This window comes from Epinephelus moara, chromosome 18 (assembly GCF_006386435.1).
Source record: "Epinephelus moara isolate mb chromosome 18, YSFRI_EMoa_1.0, whole genome shotgun sequence".
Lineage (NCBI taxonomy): Eukaryota > Metazoa > Chordata > Actinopteri > Perciformes > Serranidae > Epinephelus > Epinephelus moara.
The window spans coordinates 25,096,342-25,116,761 of record NC_065523.1 but is presented as its reverse complement, the minus strand read 5'-3'; the positions used below and the strand labels follow the sequence as shown (position 1 = coordinate 25,116,761).

At 43.0% G+C, this 20,420-nt stretch overlaps 1 protein-coding gene across 1 annotated transcript in view; it reads right to left on the bottom strand.

Annotated features, from left to right (window-relative positions):
* The window catches only part of cyth3b (cytohesin 3b), a 55,107-nt gene extending 35,506 nt beyond the window's left edge, over positions 1-19,601 (bottom strand). The window contains exon 1 of the mRNA XM_050068640.1: positions 19,252-19,601. Within this exon, the coding sequence (XP_049924597.1) occupies positions 19,252-19,270 (19 nt within the window). The 5' untranslated portion in view covers positions 19,271-19,601. The remainder of the gene's footprint in view (positions 1-19,251) is intronic.
* Positions 19,602-20,420: the final 819 nt, after the last annotated feature.

The window sequence follows — 20,420 nt, the reverse complement described above, 5'->3', positions numbered from 1 at the left end:
GCTCTTTTCCACATCTCACCTAGAGAATGATCAACTCTGACATCAGCCGGAAAACTACCAAAAGGCCCATTGTCGCATCATAAATGCTTCTGGATATTTATTATGATGATGATGATGGTTTTGGCCTGCATCTCACATCAGATCAGCAGTACTGAGGGTGCAGCAACAACAGCAGAGTGCACTTGTTTTAAATACAATCCACTCACCCAAAGAGCATCAGCTACAACTTTCATGAGGGTGGATTAGCAGCCACTCCAGTCCACAGTGCTTAGGTTACTATCCACCTTCCTGAGTCACTTTTACACTATTGCAAACATTGGATTCACATCTGTGACTGTGTCCTTTTGTAGTATCTTTAGAAGCAGTAACTCAAGAATGACTAATACAGTCAAACAACATAAACTGGGGCACAAAGTTTGAGATAAAAAAAAGACTTATTTGCTGTGTGTTTCTGCTCTAAAATCAAAGGAACACAGATCTCATCCATTATGGTCACTGTCTTCCAAGACGTTCTTCTGTCACATTAATAAAGACTAACAGCACTGGGCTGGTTTCCTTTTTGCCTCATGATGCTGGCTTTGATATTATTGATCTCATGTGCATAAAAATGTATGATTCACGTCTCTATTTCATCAGCAAAGCCAATGTCTTGAGTGGAATTTCATGACCAGCAAAGCCAAGCAACAGCACATTTCGATTCACTCCCAAATGAAAAAGGGGCTCTGTTTTGAAATGATCAACTCACCTGCTATTCTACTTTAACAGAGGTCAGCTGAGGTCTTTTGCTCCACTGTTAATCAAGAGTGGGAGGAACAGGGGGACGATAAAAGAGTCTACAGCCATGCAAGCAGCTCTGTGAGGCCGTGGCGATGCTTTGAGCTCAATGTTAAAGTCAGCGTGCTAACATGCAGGTATTATCTATGATGTTCATTATCTTAGTGTAGCATGTTAGCATGCTAACATTTGCTAATGAGCCAAACACAAACTACAGCTAAGGCTGATGGGAATGTGATTAGTTGTTTGGTTACTTATGTGAAAACCTTGACCTGTTGGTGGCGCTAGAGTAAAATCACACACTCAAAACAGTCCTCATCCTCTGGGAACAATTAATAACTGTGCCACATGTCTTAGTAATCTGTAAAATAGTTAAGATATTTCAGTTTGGACCAAAGTGTTCCACAGACCGACAGTCAGCATGGCTAAAAACAAAAGAGGGTGAAAAGTTTCACCATCGTCTGCAGAAATAGAGACAACAACTTCCCACGTGTCGTTTCAAGAGATACTTAAGCTGCTAAGTCTTTCAGCCTTGTAAACACATCTGATGTACACACCACACTGTTGTCCTTGGATGCAAAGCCTGTTGTATAATATCTGATATAAGACACTTAAAGAGCATGAAACAGCAATATCTTGCTCTTGATGAATGTTTGTCATGTTTGTATTCAAGTTTCTTTCCACTGTTTGTTGGCCTTAAAGGCACAGTTCACCCAAAAATCAAAGATACATATTATTTCTCTTACCTGTAGTGCTATTTATCAGTCTAGATTGTTTTGGTGTGAGTTGCAGAACGTTGGAGATGTTGTCCATAGAGATGTCTGCCTTCTCTTGAATATAATGGAACTAGATGGCACACGGCTTGTGGTGCTCAAAGCGCCAAACAATACATTTGATAAAACTCAACAGCAATGTCGCTTTCCAGAAATTGTGACCCCGTTACTCAAGATAATCCACAGACCTTGTTGTGAGCAGTTTCATATAGGAACTATTTTAACTACTAACTATCTTTTTACTGAATTACACCTGTCTCCTGTACGACCACACATAAGGAAGCATACAACCAGTCAGAACCCCAGAAACGCTGCTCAGCTTTACCTCAAATGTTTCCTAGTGGCCACTTGTGGTATTGCAGAAAAAAACCTGTTGCCTTGAAAGCATTTTTGTCATGGACCATGTCTGTAAAACTGTCAACAGGACACATCTAACTGCAAACAAGGTCAATAGTGACTCTTTCTATTATGAATTTTTGATCCACCAAGGTTTTATATTTTTCAAACTTTCCTGGAGCCGAGAAAAGCTATTTAAAAAACTGTGCTGTCATAACAACGTAAAGTCTCCGAGGTGCTTGGAAACTTGCTTCTCCAGTGGGAGAAACACTACTGTGCATATTCAGTGGGCCACATATCACAGAAGCAAAACTGGAAGCTAGAAACTTTTTTTTTGGTGTATGCAACAGGTGAGCTATTGAATTGAATAAGCGCCATCTTGGCATCTGGTATCTTGTTGCTATTGTACATCCATACAACTCATGGACAAGGAGCTCATGCTTGTGACAGTGCGAGGTGTAAACATAAATGGCGTCATCATCTGCGGAGCTATAACGTTAGCTAGCTCTGTGGTGCTAGGTGAGCTAGCAGTAGATGCACATGTAGCTTGGTAGAGACTGGGTGATAATTTAAGGAAAGAGACATTGCTGTTGAGTTTTTCAAATGTATTTTTTTGGCACTTTGAGCACCACAAGCAGAGTGCCATCTAGTTCCAATACACTGAAGATGAGGCAGACATCCTTACAGCTGATATCTTACACTGGGCAACACAGACCAAAACAATCTAGACTGATATGTAGCACTACAGGTATGAAGAAAAACATGTATTTTGTTTTTAGGGTGAACTGTCTCTTTAAAGAAATTACTGAATGTTTTTAAGTCTGCAGCAGTCACTTGTTGTCAGCTCTCATCTTAGAAGAGACATCCACAACATTCCCTTTATGAAAATTAGATTACAACGAGAAAAAAATCAGAGGTTACATCAAACACAACACAGCCGTTTGATTCTTCAAAGCCTCAAACACCCTATAACACAATCCCTTGAAGTAAGACAGTCTCCTCACAGAACCCACTAGTCTCAGTCACTTATTCATGAACAAGTACAGCGTTTGCCAAATTTCACTCTGAAAGAAATGCTTCCTCTTCCCTTTGGATTTGAAAAACAGCTTCTGATTGGTTTATTTTTGGGCCATCATATGCCACAATCCTCTGACAAATTAGTTGAGTGGTTTTGACAGCAGGATATCGTTTCCTTTATCTTTGCTCAATTAGGAGCTTGACTGCAAGTCTTTCATTACGACTGTTGATCTTACCTCGCTCGTCACATCCTCAACACCAAAGTACTGGGTTCTTCTGACTAAATGCAGATTTTTTGTACACAGCTTTGCATGTTTTGCAACTGATAAAAGATCAGCACATATGTCTGTCAGCCATCCGTCGACTGCAGAAACTGAGACCTTCTCTTATCTCATCACACAGTCTACATCCTGCTCAGGCTTTCACTTTTTTCCTCAAAGAGAGAGCAAAGACATTTTGAAAAGAAGATGGTGATCTTGCCAACCTGCTGTTAAATCAATAAACGATCTGTAGCTTGACAGCAATAGTAAAGGTATGTTTGAGATTAGCCTCGTTGCTGCTTTGTTTTGTTTCTTGATCTTGTTTTACATAATGTTCTTTACAACCTCACACTCTGTCTAGACAAGAGCTTTCTTAACTGACCAAAGATTTCAGCCGTTACCCAATACTACACCTACAGAGGAAGCCTGTGTGGGACAAACTAAGCCCTGAAGAAGTTTCTGTCAGATCTGTTAAGATGACGGCAATGCTTTCTATTTCTTTCATGATATCAGCACTCCACATGATTTCAACTTCCCCTATCAGCACGAACGACTGACCACAAGACAGCCTGACTGCTCGCCTTGGAGTATACAACAGTGGTTCCCAAACTATAAACCAATGATTAAGTATATTTTGATGCTAAAGACCCTTTAACAGTTTGCAAACAATGATGACGCACATACATAAGGGTGTGCATGCAATATGGCAACAGAAGTATAGCGGTCTGCAAGGACATTAAGCACCAAAGATTAGGAATGCTCCCTCAACAAACCGACTTTGAAAACTGGTGACCGACTTCCTGATCTGTGTGCTATCAGTGTGTGTGTAGAAGACAACAGCAAGTGGCCTAACATTCAGTGACCAGATATATACACATATTAGGTGGAGAAACGTAGCAGGTACACCAGCGAGACATTAAGACCATACAAGTCACTAGATGCTTTCAATTACGTTAGCTATGGTCAAGTACTGAACGTCAAACACCATGACAGACTCAGAGTTCTGAGTCTTGGCATCAGAAGTCCTCCATAGCCAAAGACAAGGACACAGGGTCACCTTGTATGAGGCTTGGGTTATAATTAGCAAACCAGAAAACTGATATTACGTCCTGACAGGGAACCGTACTTGCATTTTGTGTTGTTGGCTTGCGAGCCAGCATAGTTCATTGCTCGATAGTACAGTTGTTATGCAAACATGAATTCTGCTTCTGTTGTACTGTAACACAAGAATTTTTGATTGTGTACTCAGTCCAGTTGTAGTAGCTTGCTGCCACACAGGGTTAGGTGTTTTAGTTTAACAAGTGACTGTGTTAACTGGTGGTTGCTGGCAGTAACTTATGTAAATGGTTGGCATAGGCAATAAACACAGATGAGTCTGTATTAAAAGCTGTAACGTCATACCTACATGTTCTGTTTGTGTTTTCAGCTGCTGTTGCAACAAGCAACCATGACGCATTCATCTGAGTCAAGTTAACACTTGTTAAACCGAAACACAGTTGCTCTGAAATGGTCAAGATCCTGTTGCAGTTCTTTGGAACTTGAGTCCGCTGTTGGCATATCAATTCTGATAAGCAGACATGCAACAACTACAGTTTTAATTCGATATTTAAAGCTCTGGATGGTGGGGCATGTGCATATCTTTGAAGGCATCGTCTGTAAAATGGTCTATAATTTTGGATGCTGGACTTTTACTTGTAACAGTTACAGTAATAGTAGTAGTACTTCTTCACTGTGGTACTGCTAGGTGTATTTAGGTAAAAGATGTGAGGAGTGCCTCCACCACTGTTGAGGTGTAGCCTCTAACTGGAAAAATACAATGGGTCTTAAAGAGGATCGATAACGATTAATCGGCTATTGATAAGAATTTGATCAATCATCCATTCATTTATTCATTTTTCATAACCGTTTATCCTGTTGGGGGTCGCAGGGGGGCTGGAGCCTATCCCAGCTGCCATTGGGCGAGAGGCGGGGTACACCCTGGACAGGTCGCCAGACTATCACAGGGCGACAACTCACACTGAAATTCACACCTACTGGCAATTTAGAGTCACCAATTAACCTGCATGTCTTTGGATTGTGGGAGGAAGCCAGAGTACCCAGAGAAAACCCACATGCAAACTCTGCACAGAAGGGCTCCCCCACCCTGGGTTGGAACCAGGAACCCTCTTGCTGTGAGGCGACTGCTAACCACTGCACCACCATGCCACCAGAATTTGATCAAACATATGAAATTCAATCAATCCAATGAAGATATGATTCTGAAATTCAATCAATGTGTGTTTCATATGTCTGGGCCTCTTCATCTTGATCATAGTCTACGCAATGCTGTCAGAGAATATGCAGTACGTTGCTGTGAGCTTCGAGGAGAAAATGCATTTGGTATTGTTTTATAAAAGCAAAGTTTTATTCATTTAATGGATTGTTAATGTTACCAATGATCAATTAAGGAACGTGCTTAACATCTGCAACCCTCGTCTTAAGTAAACAAAGCTACTGAGCTGTGATTCTCCAGAAACTCCTAGCAGGGCCTCTGTAAGGACCTCTGCACTTACACAGGAAATAACTGTAGTGTCTCACCGGCCTTCAGTCTGGTATGGAGGCCCTGAGCAGACAAACAGGACTTGCAGACAGAGAAACAAAGACGACAGAGCAGCCAGCAACACAGGCTGTTTATATTGGGTTTAGGCCTTAAATCTGGAGGAGAGCAGAGCAGAGATACACGATAGACAGCGAGACAGAGAGAGATGAAGAGACGATCCAGCTGCCAAATAGGATCCACTTCTGCTTTTGTTATTCCAAGACAGCAGGAAGGAGAGGAGGCGGATGAGGAGGAGGAGGAGGAGAGAGTTCATAACAGAGTTAAAACCTGAACCAGGATTTCTTTATTACGCAAAATATGTAGGCGGTTCAGGTCAAAGCGCCACTCTTTCCCAGGTTCTGCATAAAGGGGTTTTCCAGACTACAAGCCGCTGCACACTGGAACATTTTTTCTTTAACTTATCTGAAATCTCGCTGGTTGAGCGTTGATTAGAAGTAAACATCAGTTTGGATTCTTGCATCATCTCTACAAAGCTGCACGTTTTGTTTTTCCTACACAAGTAGATGAAAAAAACACCAGGGATGACCTTGATGGTGAAGCCTTTGTATTAATAGTCAAATTCATTCCACCCTGTCTCCTAAAAAATAAATACTGCTGTAGCAGGTAAGTGCTCAGGGTGGATGGTGCGGGTACAAAGCACAGGTCTTTGACACCGTCGGGCTTCATGTGCTGCATCCCAAAACACACTGGTTGAGGTTAGAGAGAGGTGGTAGTTTCTTCAATATAGAGAGTACATGTTTAGCTGGAACCAGCAGCTCTATGGGCCGCGCTATTGGTTGGTCAGTTCGGGAAAATTCCCTACCTTCTGGTGACCACAGCTTTTGCCCTAGGAGGCTGAACTCTGGCATGGAGGTCAAGTGTGTGTGTATGTGAAGTGCCAATTGGCTAATGGACTTTATAGAAACACACACATACAGATAGACAGACATAATTTTGACATGTCTCCTTTCATAACCCATTAACTGGTCTGCTCTGTAGGGAGAGGCATGATTGCACGAGAGACAAGTGCTTGTGAGGTTAGGTGTGTATGAATGCATGCGTGGGCCCATGCCTGTATGTGGTCAAAGCTATGGCGATATGGCGATAGCTATGACGATATCACACTTAACTAAAACCATGATTTTTCCCTTAACTTAACCCAGAAAAAAACCCATTTACTATGCATAATTTGACACAAATTAATATTTTAGGGAAGTTTTATGGGTACATTAAATATCTCACAGTGAGCTGGGGTGTTTTGCCAATGAGATAGCAGCAGAGACGAACTCTGAACCAGGAAATGCTCTTTATTTGACAGTAACACACTATAACTTTCTGACATCTACACAGGCAGGAGGTCACTAACCACGTGCATAACTTAACTCGTTAACCATAACACTCATAACAACCACTTTAAAATGCATGAACATTTATCGCTGCGTAATAGGTAACATGTGATTTAAAACACAGTTTCCTTCAGCTTATGGCCTTAAACATATTGTCTCATGGCATGCTGGGAAACTCCCCCCATTCAGCCCCCAGCACCCCGCAATATTTTGTGTTTCCCCGTTATGTTGGGCATTATTGTGTTTCTTTTAAAACATACATTTGCTGTTGCATATTAGCAGTATAGAAACCTGTCAAAACGAAGATCGGGTTGATGTATAGATGATTTAGTTGAATAACAAGACCAGCTGAGAGTTGATGAACCTTCCCCATGGAAATATGAACGACACAGCATCAATACTCAGTCAATACCCAGTTATATTTGCTTTAACTTGCTTGAGATCATTTTGGCATGGGTCAGAGATCGGCCAAATAACGTCATGTCTGTTCCTCTTAAAGTGTCTATAATCAATATTTTCAATAATGACAATGTATGAAATGACAATTTGAACAATGCGTAATGTGAAAGGGATTGCTCATAGTGGTTAAGTTCCAAGAGTAGATGGAAATACTGCTTATTCAGTTTGTTTTTAGCTAAATAATTACTTTATAATCAGTGCATTGAAGATGAGCAATGGTTCAAAACTTTCTTGTTACTACATGCTTTCTTGCCAGGAGGTTTTTAGGTGGGTAGTAGCTCTAATTATTATTTCATTAAACATTACAACATGAAATTCTTCATATAATCCCTATGATTACAGCCTACAGCTAAAAGGATACAGGAGGATAACATGAGGAAAATCTGTGTTTCCCATGTCATATATTTGAATAACAACTGTCCTCATCTGACGGTAAACTAGCTGATCGGTTTCCTGCTTCTTTAAAGGAATACTGCACCCTCAAATCGACCATTTGTATGTCATTAATCACCCTGTGATATATTATTTGATATATTATTTGGGAAGAAAGCTTTGTTTTTCTTGCATGCTCCAATAGTGAATGAAGAATCAAAAAAATGTGCATTTTTAATGAACTGAAGAAAAGGGGATTTAACGACAGCGAAACTATATCAAAAAATCAATTTACAAACTCTGACACAACTTCTGCAGTGTAATCAAAGTCTCATTTATCCAGTCGTATGCTCAGTACACTGAGTTAAATAAACACACATATGTTTAAGTGTTTTCTCCTCACAGATTCAACACAGGGTGAGCAGTTGATTTACAAATGGTTATTTTGTGCATACAGTATTCCTTTAAGATTCCCAGTAACACAATGTTTTACCTAGAAACTACGTACATGTATGTTCCTCTGACAGCCTACAGGCGTTTGTGACTACCCCAGATCTCCTGAGACCTTCAGGAATGGAGATCTGCTGATGTTCTCAATATCACTAACTAACATTTCCCCCGAGGGAAAACACAATAATTCCTCATTGTTGGTTTATGTATAAGTCAATTTATGAGGAGAATAATGATGATCATGTTCCTCTGGCCTCGTTACATTATCAGGAGACAATGACAAAAATACTGAGAAGGTTTTTTCAAGGTTAGCTAGGGTGCGTGTGCTCGACTGCACGACAGAAACTCAGCATGACAGAGGTCAACAGAGAGATTAAATACATGTGTGAGGGAACCTGTGCCCGAGAGCCACTGTAAATCACTCGCCCTCCAAGATACCCTCAGGCCACTGTGTGTGTGCGCGTGTGTGTTACGGTGGTCTTGACCCACTCAAAGCCACACCAGGTTATCAATCATACACAATCATCATCTGCGAGAGCACTGACATTGATGCATCATGAGTTATGAGACAAGGAGAGAAAGTGTGTGTGTGTGCATATGTGTGTGTGAGTTTATAGCAAGAGGGAATGGGTGACAACACCTCAAGTAGTCAAGCTGCAGTTGTCCCTTAGAAAAACCTAGTTATTGATGACCTTGAGGAACGTTCTGGAGCCCTGACCTGCTCTGTCCATGCCATTCATTTCATATTTTACAGTCCTCACTGACAGCAACATTAGCTGTCATATCTCTGAACACAATTTAACAATTCAAGGGTCAGGGCGAAGGAAAAGCGGCCTAAAAATACTGAGGAGTCTAGAGAAGAAAATCCTGGTAACACACCAGACTATAAATCACTTTACAGAGTCTGGAATAGAAGACACAACGGAGGATATCTGTTTTTTCCAGCTCTTCTTTTCCTTTCAGCGCTGCCTTTTTGTCATGATTGAATCCTGTTTATATACACTGTGTGTGTTTGTGTGTGTGTTCCACTCTAGTAAGGAAGTGACAGTGAGCGGCCTGAGCCCCTGACCTATAATCCACTAACTGTCATCCATATCCCTCCCCACTTGATCTCCTCCATTTGTCTACGCATGGAGAGGGCTCGCAGCCCACACTAATCCTCTGTGTGCACACCATATAAAGAGATGTGCACACTCACAGCAACGCATGTACATTTATATACACACATACGCACAGATGCCTCCACAAGTGATATAGTGGAAGTAGAGAAGCATGAGGTATACACAGCTGGGCTGAGCCTTGCACCACTAACCTACTTTGAGGATCCGAATGCAGCATCCCCTTCCCTATCAGTCTCTCTTTGAATCTGTGCCACCGCTGCACGTCTCCATCTCCATCTCTCTCACCTAAACATATACAAACCGACACACTCACACGCACACACACGTGTATATACACACTGACAGGTTACTCAAGAGCCCCTGTGTCACGTGGTCATCCTGCTGTGCTCTTTGTAGCCTTTCTCGGTGACAAACAGGGCACCGCTGCCACTCTGAATAGCACAGAGCCGATGATGGGGAAAGGAAAGACTACGGCTGCAACAACCTCTGCCGTCTTTACAGCACCGGCGGCGCAGTCACAGCTCATCCTCTCTCCCTATGAAAGAAGAATGAATTTTGCATGATGCAGCAGCATCTTACAGCAAAAAAGGGGAGTGGGGGAGGCGGGTGAAAACATGCCCATTTTGCAAAAAGAAGAAAAAGAAGAAAAAGAAAACTGGCAAAGACTGAGGATGTGCTGTAGTAGTTTACTGACACATTGACCCCCTGAGTAACTCACAGAGTGTTACAAATCCCTTCTTAAAAGCACGCCTGGCATTGGAGTGGCAGTGCCACAAGCCCCAGGGGGGAGACAAGAGGGCTGTAAGAGGCTGGAAGCTGGCCAGATGCTCAACGCACATACACACACACACACACACACTGGAGCAGGACAGAGCAGAGATATTCAAGAGTAAAGGCCATTTAGTTTCCGCACCAACATGTCGGTAAGGGTCCGTTGTGGTTCGTGTGACGTAAATGTCATCATCCACCCATGTCTGCAATTTTTGTGGCCAGGTGGACTGTACACAGAGCAAGCGCACTGACGGCACATGCTTCATTCTCTTGCTCCAAACTGTAGTCCAGTCCAAAACGCTGCCATCAAGCCAGCCGCAGCTGTCACACCACAATGACGTTAAGGCTCAGGTATGCTTTTCGCCAGGATGGTTGCACAGCGATGAACTGTGACGGGGAAACACTTGGATCATTTATACTCCAATACTTTCCTAAACTGTGGGGGGCAGTGTATCGAAAAGAGCACGGTTCTCCGCCCATTCCTGCACGCATAGTTAGAAAATGTGTATGGACAGGCGAAAAACTGCCACGTGGGACCTCCACGAAGGGCCATGCAGACACTCGAGACCATGGCGGGTGTGTCAAGCATAAATCAAGCATTAGTTTTAAGTTGGATATTCAATAGAAGTTCACTCCAGTTTCGCTTTGACCCGATATCGGCAGCAGGAGGACGGTAAGCTCATCTCCCAGCCCTCTTGTTGACTGTTTGGGGCTGGCGCAGACCCTATGAATAGAACCAGGTGCAAGTGCGTGTGACTGCAGCTGTCTGAGGACATTCAGTGCAGAAAGTATGACCCAGCATTTGAGTGGACTACAGAGCTGAATACACAGGTGCACTGGAGAAAGAACCAGACCTGAATTAGAATACTCCAACAGGCTAAAACCCAACAGTATTCAATTTACCATAATGTAAGACAAGAAAAGAGAAAATCTGCTGGAAGAAACTTTAATCTGTGTATCTGTTAAAAATCACAGTTGTGTAATGATATTGTATTCCAGCATGTTTTGGGGAGTGTGTGGTGTTTCCAGAGTGCGGGGCACTGGGTGTACTGGCAGTCAGAGTGGGATACACCTTTTTCCTGCATCTTCAGCAGGTCAAACAATCTTACATAATTGTTCCAACCTTCCCGTTTCCTGCCCACTCTGCTCGACCTTCTCTTCCTTTTCCGACAGACCTGACACACACACACACACACACACACACACTTTACTGGAAGCCATGAACTCCCACAAAGGCCCAAGTGGAGCAGGACGTTCTCTGCCTGAAATTCACTTCAGCACATGACTTCAGACTCCCGGGACCTTTTAGCACGCTCTGATTTTTCTTTCCAAAGAGGAGAAAAATGGCTCAATTTGCCTCACATCTTCCCTCCACGAGCCCCTTGATGGTCTTAATGCGACAAAGACAGATCCCAGTCTGTGACTGCGTGGAGCAGTAGACCTTTACCACGCAGCACTGTCTGTTAGAAGAAGAGGAAACTGGATACTTTCTTTAAAAACCCCCGCGTGTGTGCTTTTCCTCCTCTGCTCCAGACAAAAATTAAGTCTTGCCATCAGCGTCATAGCCACTTACAAAAGTACTTCAAACCCTTTTTTGAAGGCAGAGAAAACAGAGTGGAGGTCCAAGAGGATTTGCACACACACCTCATGTTCACTTTTATATTAGCTTTTATTCATGCAAGTGGATCACGTCCAAATCCTGGAAGTTTACTTCCATATGGGTCAGTCTGACCTAATGTCTGTTGAGTCCAACTTAAACCTCTACGGGGGTGTCATGGGTAAATGTAATGTGCTATCTGATATTCAGCCAGGCCAGACTCAACAAGGGCCCTCTGTGTTCGCTGACCTTTTTGTCGAAGGTGAAACGCACACACACAGACTTCAGTCTATACAGTAACGTCGAGCCACATACAGAAGCCAGAAGTCTTTTATCTCCACATCAGCTTCTCAAAGCAGTCACTGAGCCGTGCTGAGCAGGACTGGTAGCGCATGACAGTGTGTGAGAGCAGTGAGAGTGCACTGTAGTCAAAACAAAAAACAACACACACACTCTTTAATAGAGGTGAGTCATATACACAAACACATTTCCAAAAAAAAAAAAAACACAAACGGACAAAAAGAATTCTCACTAAGGTCTGGACTAATGCTTCTGCTATCTGCGATTGGCTAGATACATCGCTGGCTGTTTTCTTTTGGGCAATTTTATTTTGCTAACTTTAAGTCTGCCTCCAAAAAACAAATAAGAGCCACTGTTTTAGCAAGACACCTGTGTAAACTACCAGTTGTTAGGATGGCAGTGGTCCATTTCTCCAAACCCTTATTTTCACTTGCAAAACTAACGCCTAATTTATAATCCTGCAGCTGTGTGCCTATGTGTTCTGTGCGGGATGGTGCGGGCACCTCTTCTGCGTGCCAGGCCGACATAGTACTGCAGCGTGTTGTGTGTAGCATGTCATTTCACCCATGTGTGTTGGGATCAGAGCTGTTTGGAAATCCCACCTCTTGGCTCTGATGTCCAATCAAACTTCTGCGGTGTCTGTTGCAACTGGTGCGTGCACAGCGACTCTCTGCGAGCCCCAAAAAGAGTTCTGTGCAAGCTTTTCCATAGAAGCATAAATTAGGCATAGCAGAGCCAATACAAATAAGCCCCCCCCATCCCCACCATGAAAGTTTCATATTAAAGGAATAGTCTGACATTATGGGAAATACTTGTTGTCCTGCCAAAAGCTAGACGACAAGATCAATACCCCTCACATGTCTGTACGCTTAATATGAAGCTACCAACAGTAGCCAGTTAGCTTAGCGCAGAACAAAGACTGGAAACAGAGGGAAACAGCTCGTCTGTCTCTGTCTGAAGATGACAAAATCCACCTGCTAGCACATATTATGTCTTATTTGTTTAATACATACAAAGAACAAACTGTAAAAATGACGAGTTATGGTTTTACAGGAAGTTGAGTGATAGAATGTAACCCTGTTAACCCAAACATTGACTCAAAATGTTGAAGTATTCCTTAAATCAGGAAATATAACGTGGGAAATGGTCCATTAAAAACTCCATTAATTAGGCAGGTTAGGCTGACATCTCTGAGGTCAATCCTGTGGCTATAAGAGTGTGAAACATTTTCCACTCAGGTCTGGGAAATGGAGCACTCTTATGCTCACAGGCTGCAGGAGGTAGGCCAAATATCCTTCAGTAGCCAAATGTTTCGCCATCTATCAAAAGACACCTGTCATTTGGCCCCAGATTTAACTCCAAAGCCTCCCTGAATTAGACAAGAACATTTTAAACACTGCAAACAAGCTTTGACACTAATCATACGTTTAATAAAAAGCTATAACAGCAGACTGCACATGACCTTCCACTGTAAGTAACTAACTTTTTGTGTCGAGGTAACTTGTAAAGAACAGGGCCTCTACTGCAACGTCCCTCTGGTGCTCCCTAACATCCTGCAGGGCCCTCAGGTCCTTCACCGTCACACAGGCTGCATACAGATCCTTACTGCCTGCCTGAGCCTACTCATGCTTGAAGTAAACATCCACCACCACAATTATCTGTAGATATCTGCAGTACAGATGAACCAGGCGACCCGTCTTAAGAGTTAAAATATGGGACAGAGAAGATATTCAGTCTGAGGAGGGGCGTACTTTCAAAGCATGATTTGTTCCTACGCTCCATCAAGACTTCAGGACGCTCCTCTCTCAGCCACCTGACAGCGTGTGGGCTGCGGCGAAAAGACAGCAGCTGCAAATCTACTCCAAAGACAAAAACACAAATCCTGAACGTAGCAGGAAGCTGCTGGCGCTGTCCTGCAGCCGGCAGATGAATGGCACACACATCTCAAAGCCCAGCTCGTCGTGTGCGTCTCGCCTCGCCCGAGTTGGGCTGCAGTGTACCATAACCCCGCAGACCACACACTGACACACACACTCACACGCTGAACTGCCAAGTTTAAATGGCTGGTTTTCACAGTGTGTAAATAGAGCGGCATGTAGCCAAACTCGCAAGCCGTCGCAAGGCGTGCTGTGAAGCCAGTGTCTAGCATAAATGCTCTGATTCATACCATATGGACATCACTCATGACGTCTCTATTGACGATGTGCACACAGCTCACCAACTAACAAAGATTACACTGTAGAAGAGGAAGCAGAGATACTGTAGGTGTGCATTTGTCGGACTGTCAGAGTCAGTCATGCAGAACCAGAATGTGTTACAGTAAGCTTCGCTCAGGCTGCTCAGTCAGACTGGCTTCACTGTAGCAAAGCTTTGTGGGCTCTTGTTGGCCCATTGTCCACTGAGCTACTGTTGTGGCAGGAGGCATTGTATTGTTGACTGTCATGCGTGTCAGATGGATTACTATGAACCCGTTTTCTCTAAGCCTGGTGCAGTTCGGCCGACTGTGGTCGCAGAAAAGTAACTGATATGAGAAAAACACAACAATAGATAAAGAATCGAACAAGAGAAAGAAAAGACACAGTGATGCAGCAGTGATGCTCAACTGACAGCCAGGGGGCCAGATAGGGTGCTGGGTGACCCGCTGACCATTTGCTAATTCAAAATGAAAATAAACTGATACACACTGGGATCTTTTTAGTAGATCAAAAGTAAATAAGTTGCCAGAGTGCATTACATAGAGCTTGTTTACAAAAAAAAGTGCCAAGGGAGGATGCCCAGGCCCAAAAAGACTTTCCCCACAGACTTCCATTGTGGCAATTGGGATTTGATTTATTAAATCCAATAATATTTAAAAAATGAAGAGCTACACAGTCAAATCATCTTATTCCAACTAAAATCTCTAGTGCGCCATTTATGAGCCCACTGATGTGGACGATCCGGGTAAATTCATATCTGCAAACTGAACCTTTTTTGGCTTCATGCAACACTAAGCTACTTTAATTGGAGTTAACAGGGCCCCACCTCCAACGCTGTATCCAGCTCTCTTTATATGTCCACGGGCTGTGTTGAGGCGCAGCAGTGCTAATGTTTAGCATGTGTAATACTATGTTCACCATCTCTTTTAAGCATGTTAGCATACTAGCACTTGCTAATTAACAATAAACAGAAAGTTGCCTACAGCTAAGGCTGATGGGAATATCATTAGTTTTGGACATCGTAAAAAGGGTTGCAATGGTATGAGATTTTCACGGTACGATAACCGTCTCTGAAAATATCGCGGTTTCACGATATCATGGTATCACAGAAATTATTATCAGTCAAAATAACCCTTAAAGGAATAAAAATCCAAGGGTTATTTTTGGTTGAACAAACGTTTTATTATTATAGTTGAAACTTGAAATCATTCTGTTAATAGAAGTATGCGTAAAAAAGTCTTTGAAAATAACTAAAGTAAAGGGGAGTCTCTGAGTATCAATCAATGCCAAGAACGTCAACCTCGTGGTGGCACTCTAGAAAACTTCTTGGGCTCACTAAAAATCATTACAACTAATCTTCTGGGGTCTGTGATTGTATGTACAAAATTTGGCAATCCATCCTGTAGTTGTTGAGATGTTTCAGTCTGGAATAAAGTGGTAGACCAACTAACCAACAATCAACACCACCATCCATATAGCCATGCCACTTGCATGAAAAAAAAAATCATGTGCATGGAAATGGTACTAGGTCTCCTTTTTCCAACACAGAGAACATTTCAAGGATAAAAAAACACAGAGAAGAAGATGGAAAAGAAATGAAAGCTGACTCCTCATCAAAAATACGACCTGGGTTGATGATAGTCATGGATGGCTGGACTCTGCTCAATGTTCAGTTGAGTTAATTATGACAGAAAAGACGGACTTTCATTGAGAGAAACTCCTCTAACACACAGGAGGATTGATTCAGAAAGAATATCTAGTCCACCACCACTCTCCCTCGCTGTCTCTCACTGGCGGTGCTCCATACTTCTCTGGCCGTTTTCCAACTTTGCTCTGGCACTTCATCCCCCCCTCCCCTTCCCTCCCCATTTATCCCCTCCACACACATCTCCTCCTGTCTCGCTCTCTCATTCCCCCTCAGACATCTCACCATCACTGCTACTACGACTATGTCTCTCTCTCACTCTTTGCGGGCACACGTTCTTTCCATCCTCGCGCCTTTCTCGCTGTCTGTTCTCCATCTGACACCTCGGTATCTCACTCTGTCCACCTCGCTCCCTCTCACTCGACTTGTGTCGCGGAAAAAAATGTGCGTGTCCCTTTGTGGGGAATGACTGTCAGATATTGAACTTTGTCAACCAACTTGCCACATGCCTGTAATCCTAACCAACACAATCGCTCATCATCTGCGAAGCCCTGAGCACCCAACTCTGCTGTGGGCTCGTGTGGGTGTTAAACTGTTCTATCACAATTTGTGGATAACGTTCCACACATTTCAACACAAAACAAAAAACAGGAGCACTGCAGACTCTCTTCCCTGCAGCATCCAGGACACTATTCATTCCAGATGGGAGGGCAGACTGTGGGCGTAAATCACACGCTCATACCTGCTCACACACACACACTTATCATTCTCTGTCAGGATCCATCCATCTATCTTCACTGCAAACAGTGCCATAAGGACAAAATTTAATTTGTGTGAGTGTCAGTGTGTCAGTGTGCAGCCATGAATATATGCAAGTGTGAATGTGTGTGTGTTTATACACTCCCGGCTGTTGTCAGCTATCCCTGGTCGGCATCACAGCACCATATGTCTGTCTGTGGGGCTGTGCTGACGTGTGCCACCGCTGGAGGCCAGGCTGGCCGCAAACAGCACAATGACAGCTTTATGCCCGCATGCCATGCATTGCAATACTCCAGCAGATAGTCACATCCTGCAGCTCTGCAAGCGGAGAGCATGTGGGACTGAATACCACTGACTTACTGAAGTGAGACAACATGAGTGATGGTTTCTCACCTGCAGGATTCAGTTTATGATTACAGGCTTAGTAGAGTTGCCGAACCAGGGGTGGGACCAGAATCTGAATCCCCCTTCATTCCCTTCCAACCAGAGTCATAAGGTGAAAAGTAGCTGGTTTGTTAGTATCATGGCTAAATTACTGAGCAGGCCCACCGGCTACAGGACCACAGGCCGCTGCACCAAAACCTCTGGATGAGGTGACATTTACAGTTACAATTTCTATTGTCAGGTCAATCAAACAACCCCAAGAGACAGAAAATGATCACAAAGAGATGCAAGAGACCACAAAGACACACAAAATCAACCACAGAGACTGAAAACAACAGATGCAAAATAACCCCAAGAAGATGCAAAGTGACTACCGAGACAGACAAAACAACCACAAAGAGCTGCAAAGTGATAACCAAGATAAACAAAACCACCACAGATGCAAAATAACTACTTGGAGATGCAAAATGACTACCAAGACACACAAAATCACCACACAGAGATGCACAATAACCGCAAAGAGGAGCAAAATGACCAGAGAGAGATGCAAAATAACCACAAGGAGACACAAAATGACTACAAAGGGATGCAAAATGACAAACTAGACACACAAAACAACCATAAAGGGACACAAAATGACCACAAAGGGCCCCAAAATGACCACAGAGAGACACCAAATGACCACAAAGGGACACAAAATGACCACAAAGGACCACAAAATGACCACAAAGGGACACAAAATGACCACAAAGAGATGCAAGATAACCCCCAAGACACACAAAACAACCACAAAGGGACACAAAATGACCACAAAGGGCCCCAAAATGACCACAGAGAGACACAAAATGACCACAAAGGACCACAAAGGACCACAAAATGACCACAAAGGGACACAAAATGACCACAAAGGACCAAAAAATGACCACAAAGGGACACAAAATGACCACAAAGAGATGCAAGATAACCACCAAGAGACACAAAACAACCACAAAGGGACACAAAAAACCCACAACGAGACACAAAATGACCACAAAGAGTTGCAAAATGATGACCAAGACAAACAAAACCACCACAGACACAAAACCACCACAAAGAGATGCAAAATAACCACCAAGACACACAGAATGACCAGAAACAGACACAAAATGACCACAAGGAGATGCAATATGACCAAAAAGAGAGATTACACCACAGAGAATGAGATCTTTTACATGTCTGCGTCCAGGGGCTTGCTCTCTCGTGATCTGCCCATGGCTTTAGGCTACTTCCTATCTATTGATAAACGTTCATAATAGTACATGTATAGCTGCCTATTCTGCATTCTTTTTTTTCTTTTTTTTACAAGTAATAAACAATGCACCTATAATGTAGTAGTTACTATTGCCAAGAACCAGGGCTTTACACATGTTCCCACTCTCCACACATTTCACCTCAAAAGTTTCTCAACCTGCCCCTGTGCTGAACTACGAGGAGTGGATGTAGTCTGCGGGCTCCTGTTGCAGTGACGCATCTGTGCCAACACTTCCACTCATGAGTCAATAAATGAATCCGTGTCTCATGGCTATGCTTGGGTGACAGTGAGAAGACCTGTTGGGCCAGAGTGACACCAGCCTGCAGCTGACAAAGGCTTAGATAAACACAAGGCTCCCGGCCACAGCACTAATACTACAAGTCTGATGCACTGACAGTCATCATGCTGATCCATTCAAGCCTGATAATAACCTTGCTGGGTCTTAACCATCACCCTGAATGTAGGTCAACCTTTTCACCTTCTCACATCAAGTAGGTAGGACTCCTGAAACACTGCGAGTCAACATGAGTGAAGGAGGTTTTGCTCATTTAGGAGTCTCTAGCAGAAAATGCTGGTGTGGGAAAGATGATTGGGTTTGACTGTGGACAGATGAGATCAATGTTGCTGCATGTGCCCAGGATAAAACTAACTCCATGTCAAGTCTAACATCACTCATAGGCCAAAGTCAGGATCCATATCATTACTATTATTATTATTATTATTATTATTATTATGAGCAGGCTGCAGATGCACATGTCTCCTGACTGTTGGTACTGAAAATAGCAACAAATCATTGGTCTGAATTGCATTGAATGAATCATACCTTGGTTGTCCTCGTCCATGTTTGCAGCCTATAAATCAAAGATCCCCCCCAAAAAATCGGTCACAGAAACTTCCGTTGTGCGAAAAGGGGGCTCTAATGCACACAGCAAAATACGCGTCCTAATTTCCAGGACGCATTTGGTCACACACAGGTTGTCTCACGGGCAGCGTCTTTCTTTTGGGAAATGTTGTGGCCATTTACGCCTCACAGTCGCACGGCAGTCTCCCCGGTTCCCGATGTGTGTGTGAGTGTGTGTGTGTGTGTGTGTGTGTGTGTGTGTGTCTGCAGCAGCGGTGTCTTTTCGCCCACAGTGGCCGAGCGTGTTATCGTTATCCCTCCAAATACGCCTTCACTCCACTAGTATCGGGAGAGTAGTTGACACGGCTGCGTCAAGTTGGGCAACACAGCCTGACAGCGACATGGGAAGGGTAGGAAATTGTGTCTTCAAAATAAAAGACTCACACCCGGGTTATGTGGCTGTTTATTGGTTTTATTTTGGAGCTAAAACAGGAAGTGCATGTGGTACTCTGTGTGCATTGACCGTGGTGGTTAATCCCAGCTCCGCTCCACAGCCCGTGCTGCGCGTCAGCATTCACCGCCGATCACTGCTCACGTGACTCCAGGCAACAGTGAGATTACACCCAACAAAATACACCTATAATGTTTCATTGATTAGGCGACATGGTTTAATTATGATGTGATATTTGTCCCTAAAATATTTATGGTAATTTAATTTAACATGTACTGGAATAGTACTGGAAGATTTTTTAAATTTATTTTAGGGGTCAAGTATAGTACTAGGCCACTATTGGTGCTGGAACAAGTTTTATTTATTTATTTATGTTTAGTTTATTTCAGTTTATTTAAGAAGGGTCAGTGCAAATTAATAAATATAATAAATACACATTGTATAAAAATGCCAGAAAAAGCCCAAAGGCTATTTTTCATCTGTAGTCCCTTGGCCAAGATGTTACACAAGGTCACCTAAAATTCAACAAAGCACAAAAAACTAACAAAAAACAGCACAAAACAAAAAAAGACACAAAAATAAAAAGATAGAGCCTACAGTTAAAAAAACAAACAAACAAAAACAGCAAAAAAAGACAAAAAAAGAACAAGAAAGAGCATACAGTTCAAAAAACAAAAACAAACAAAAAACAGCAAAAAAA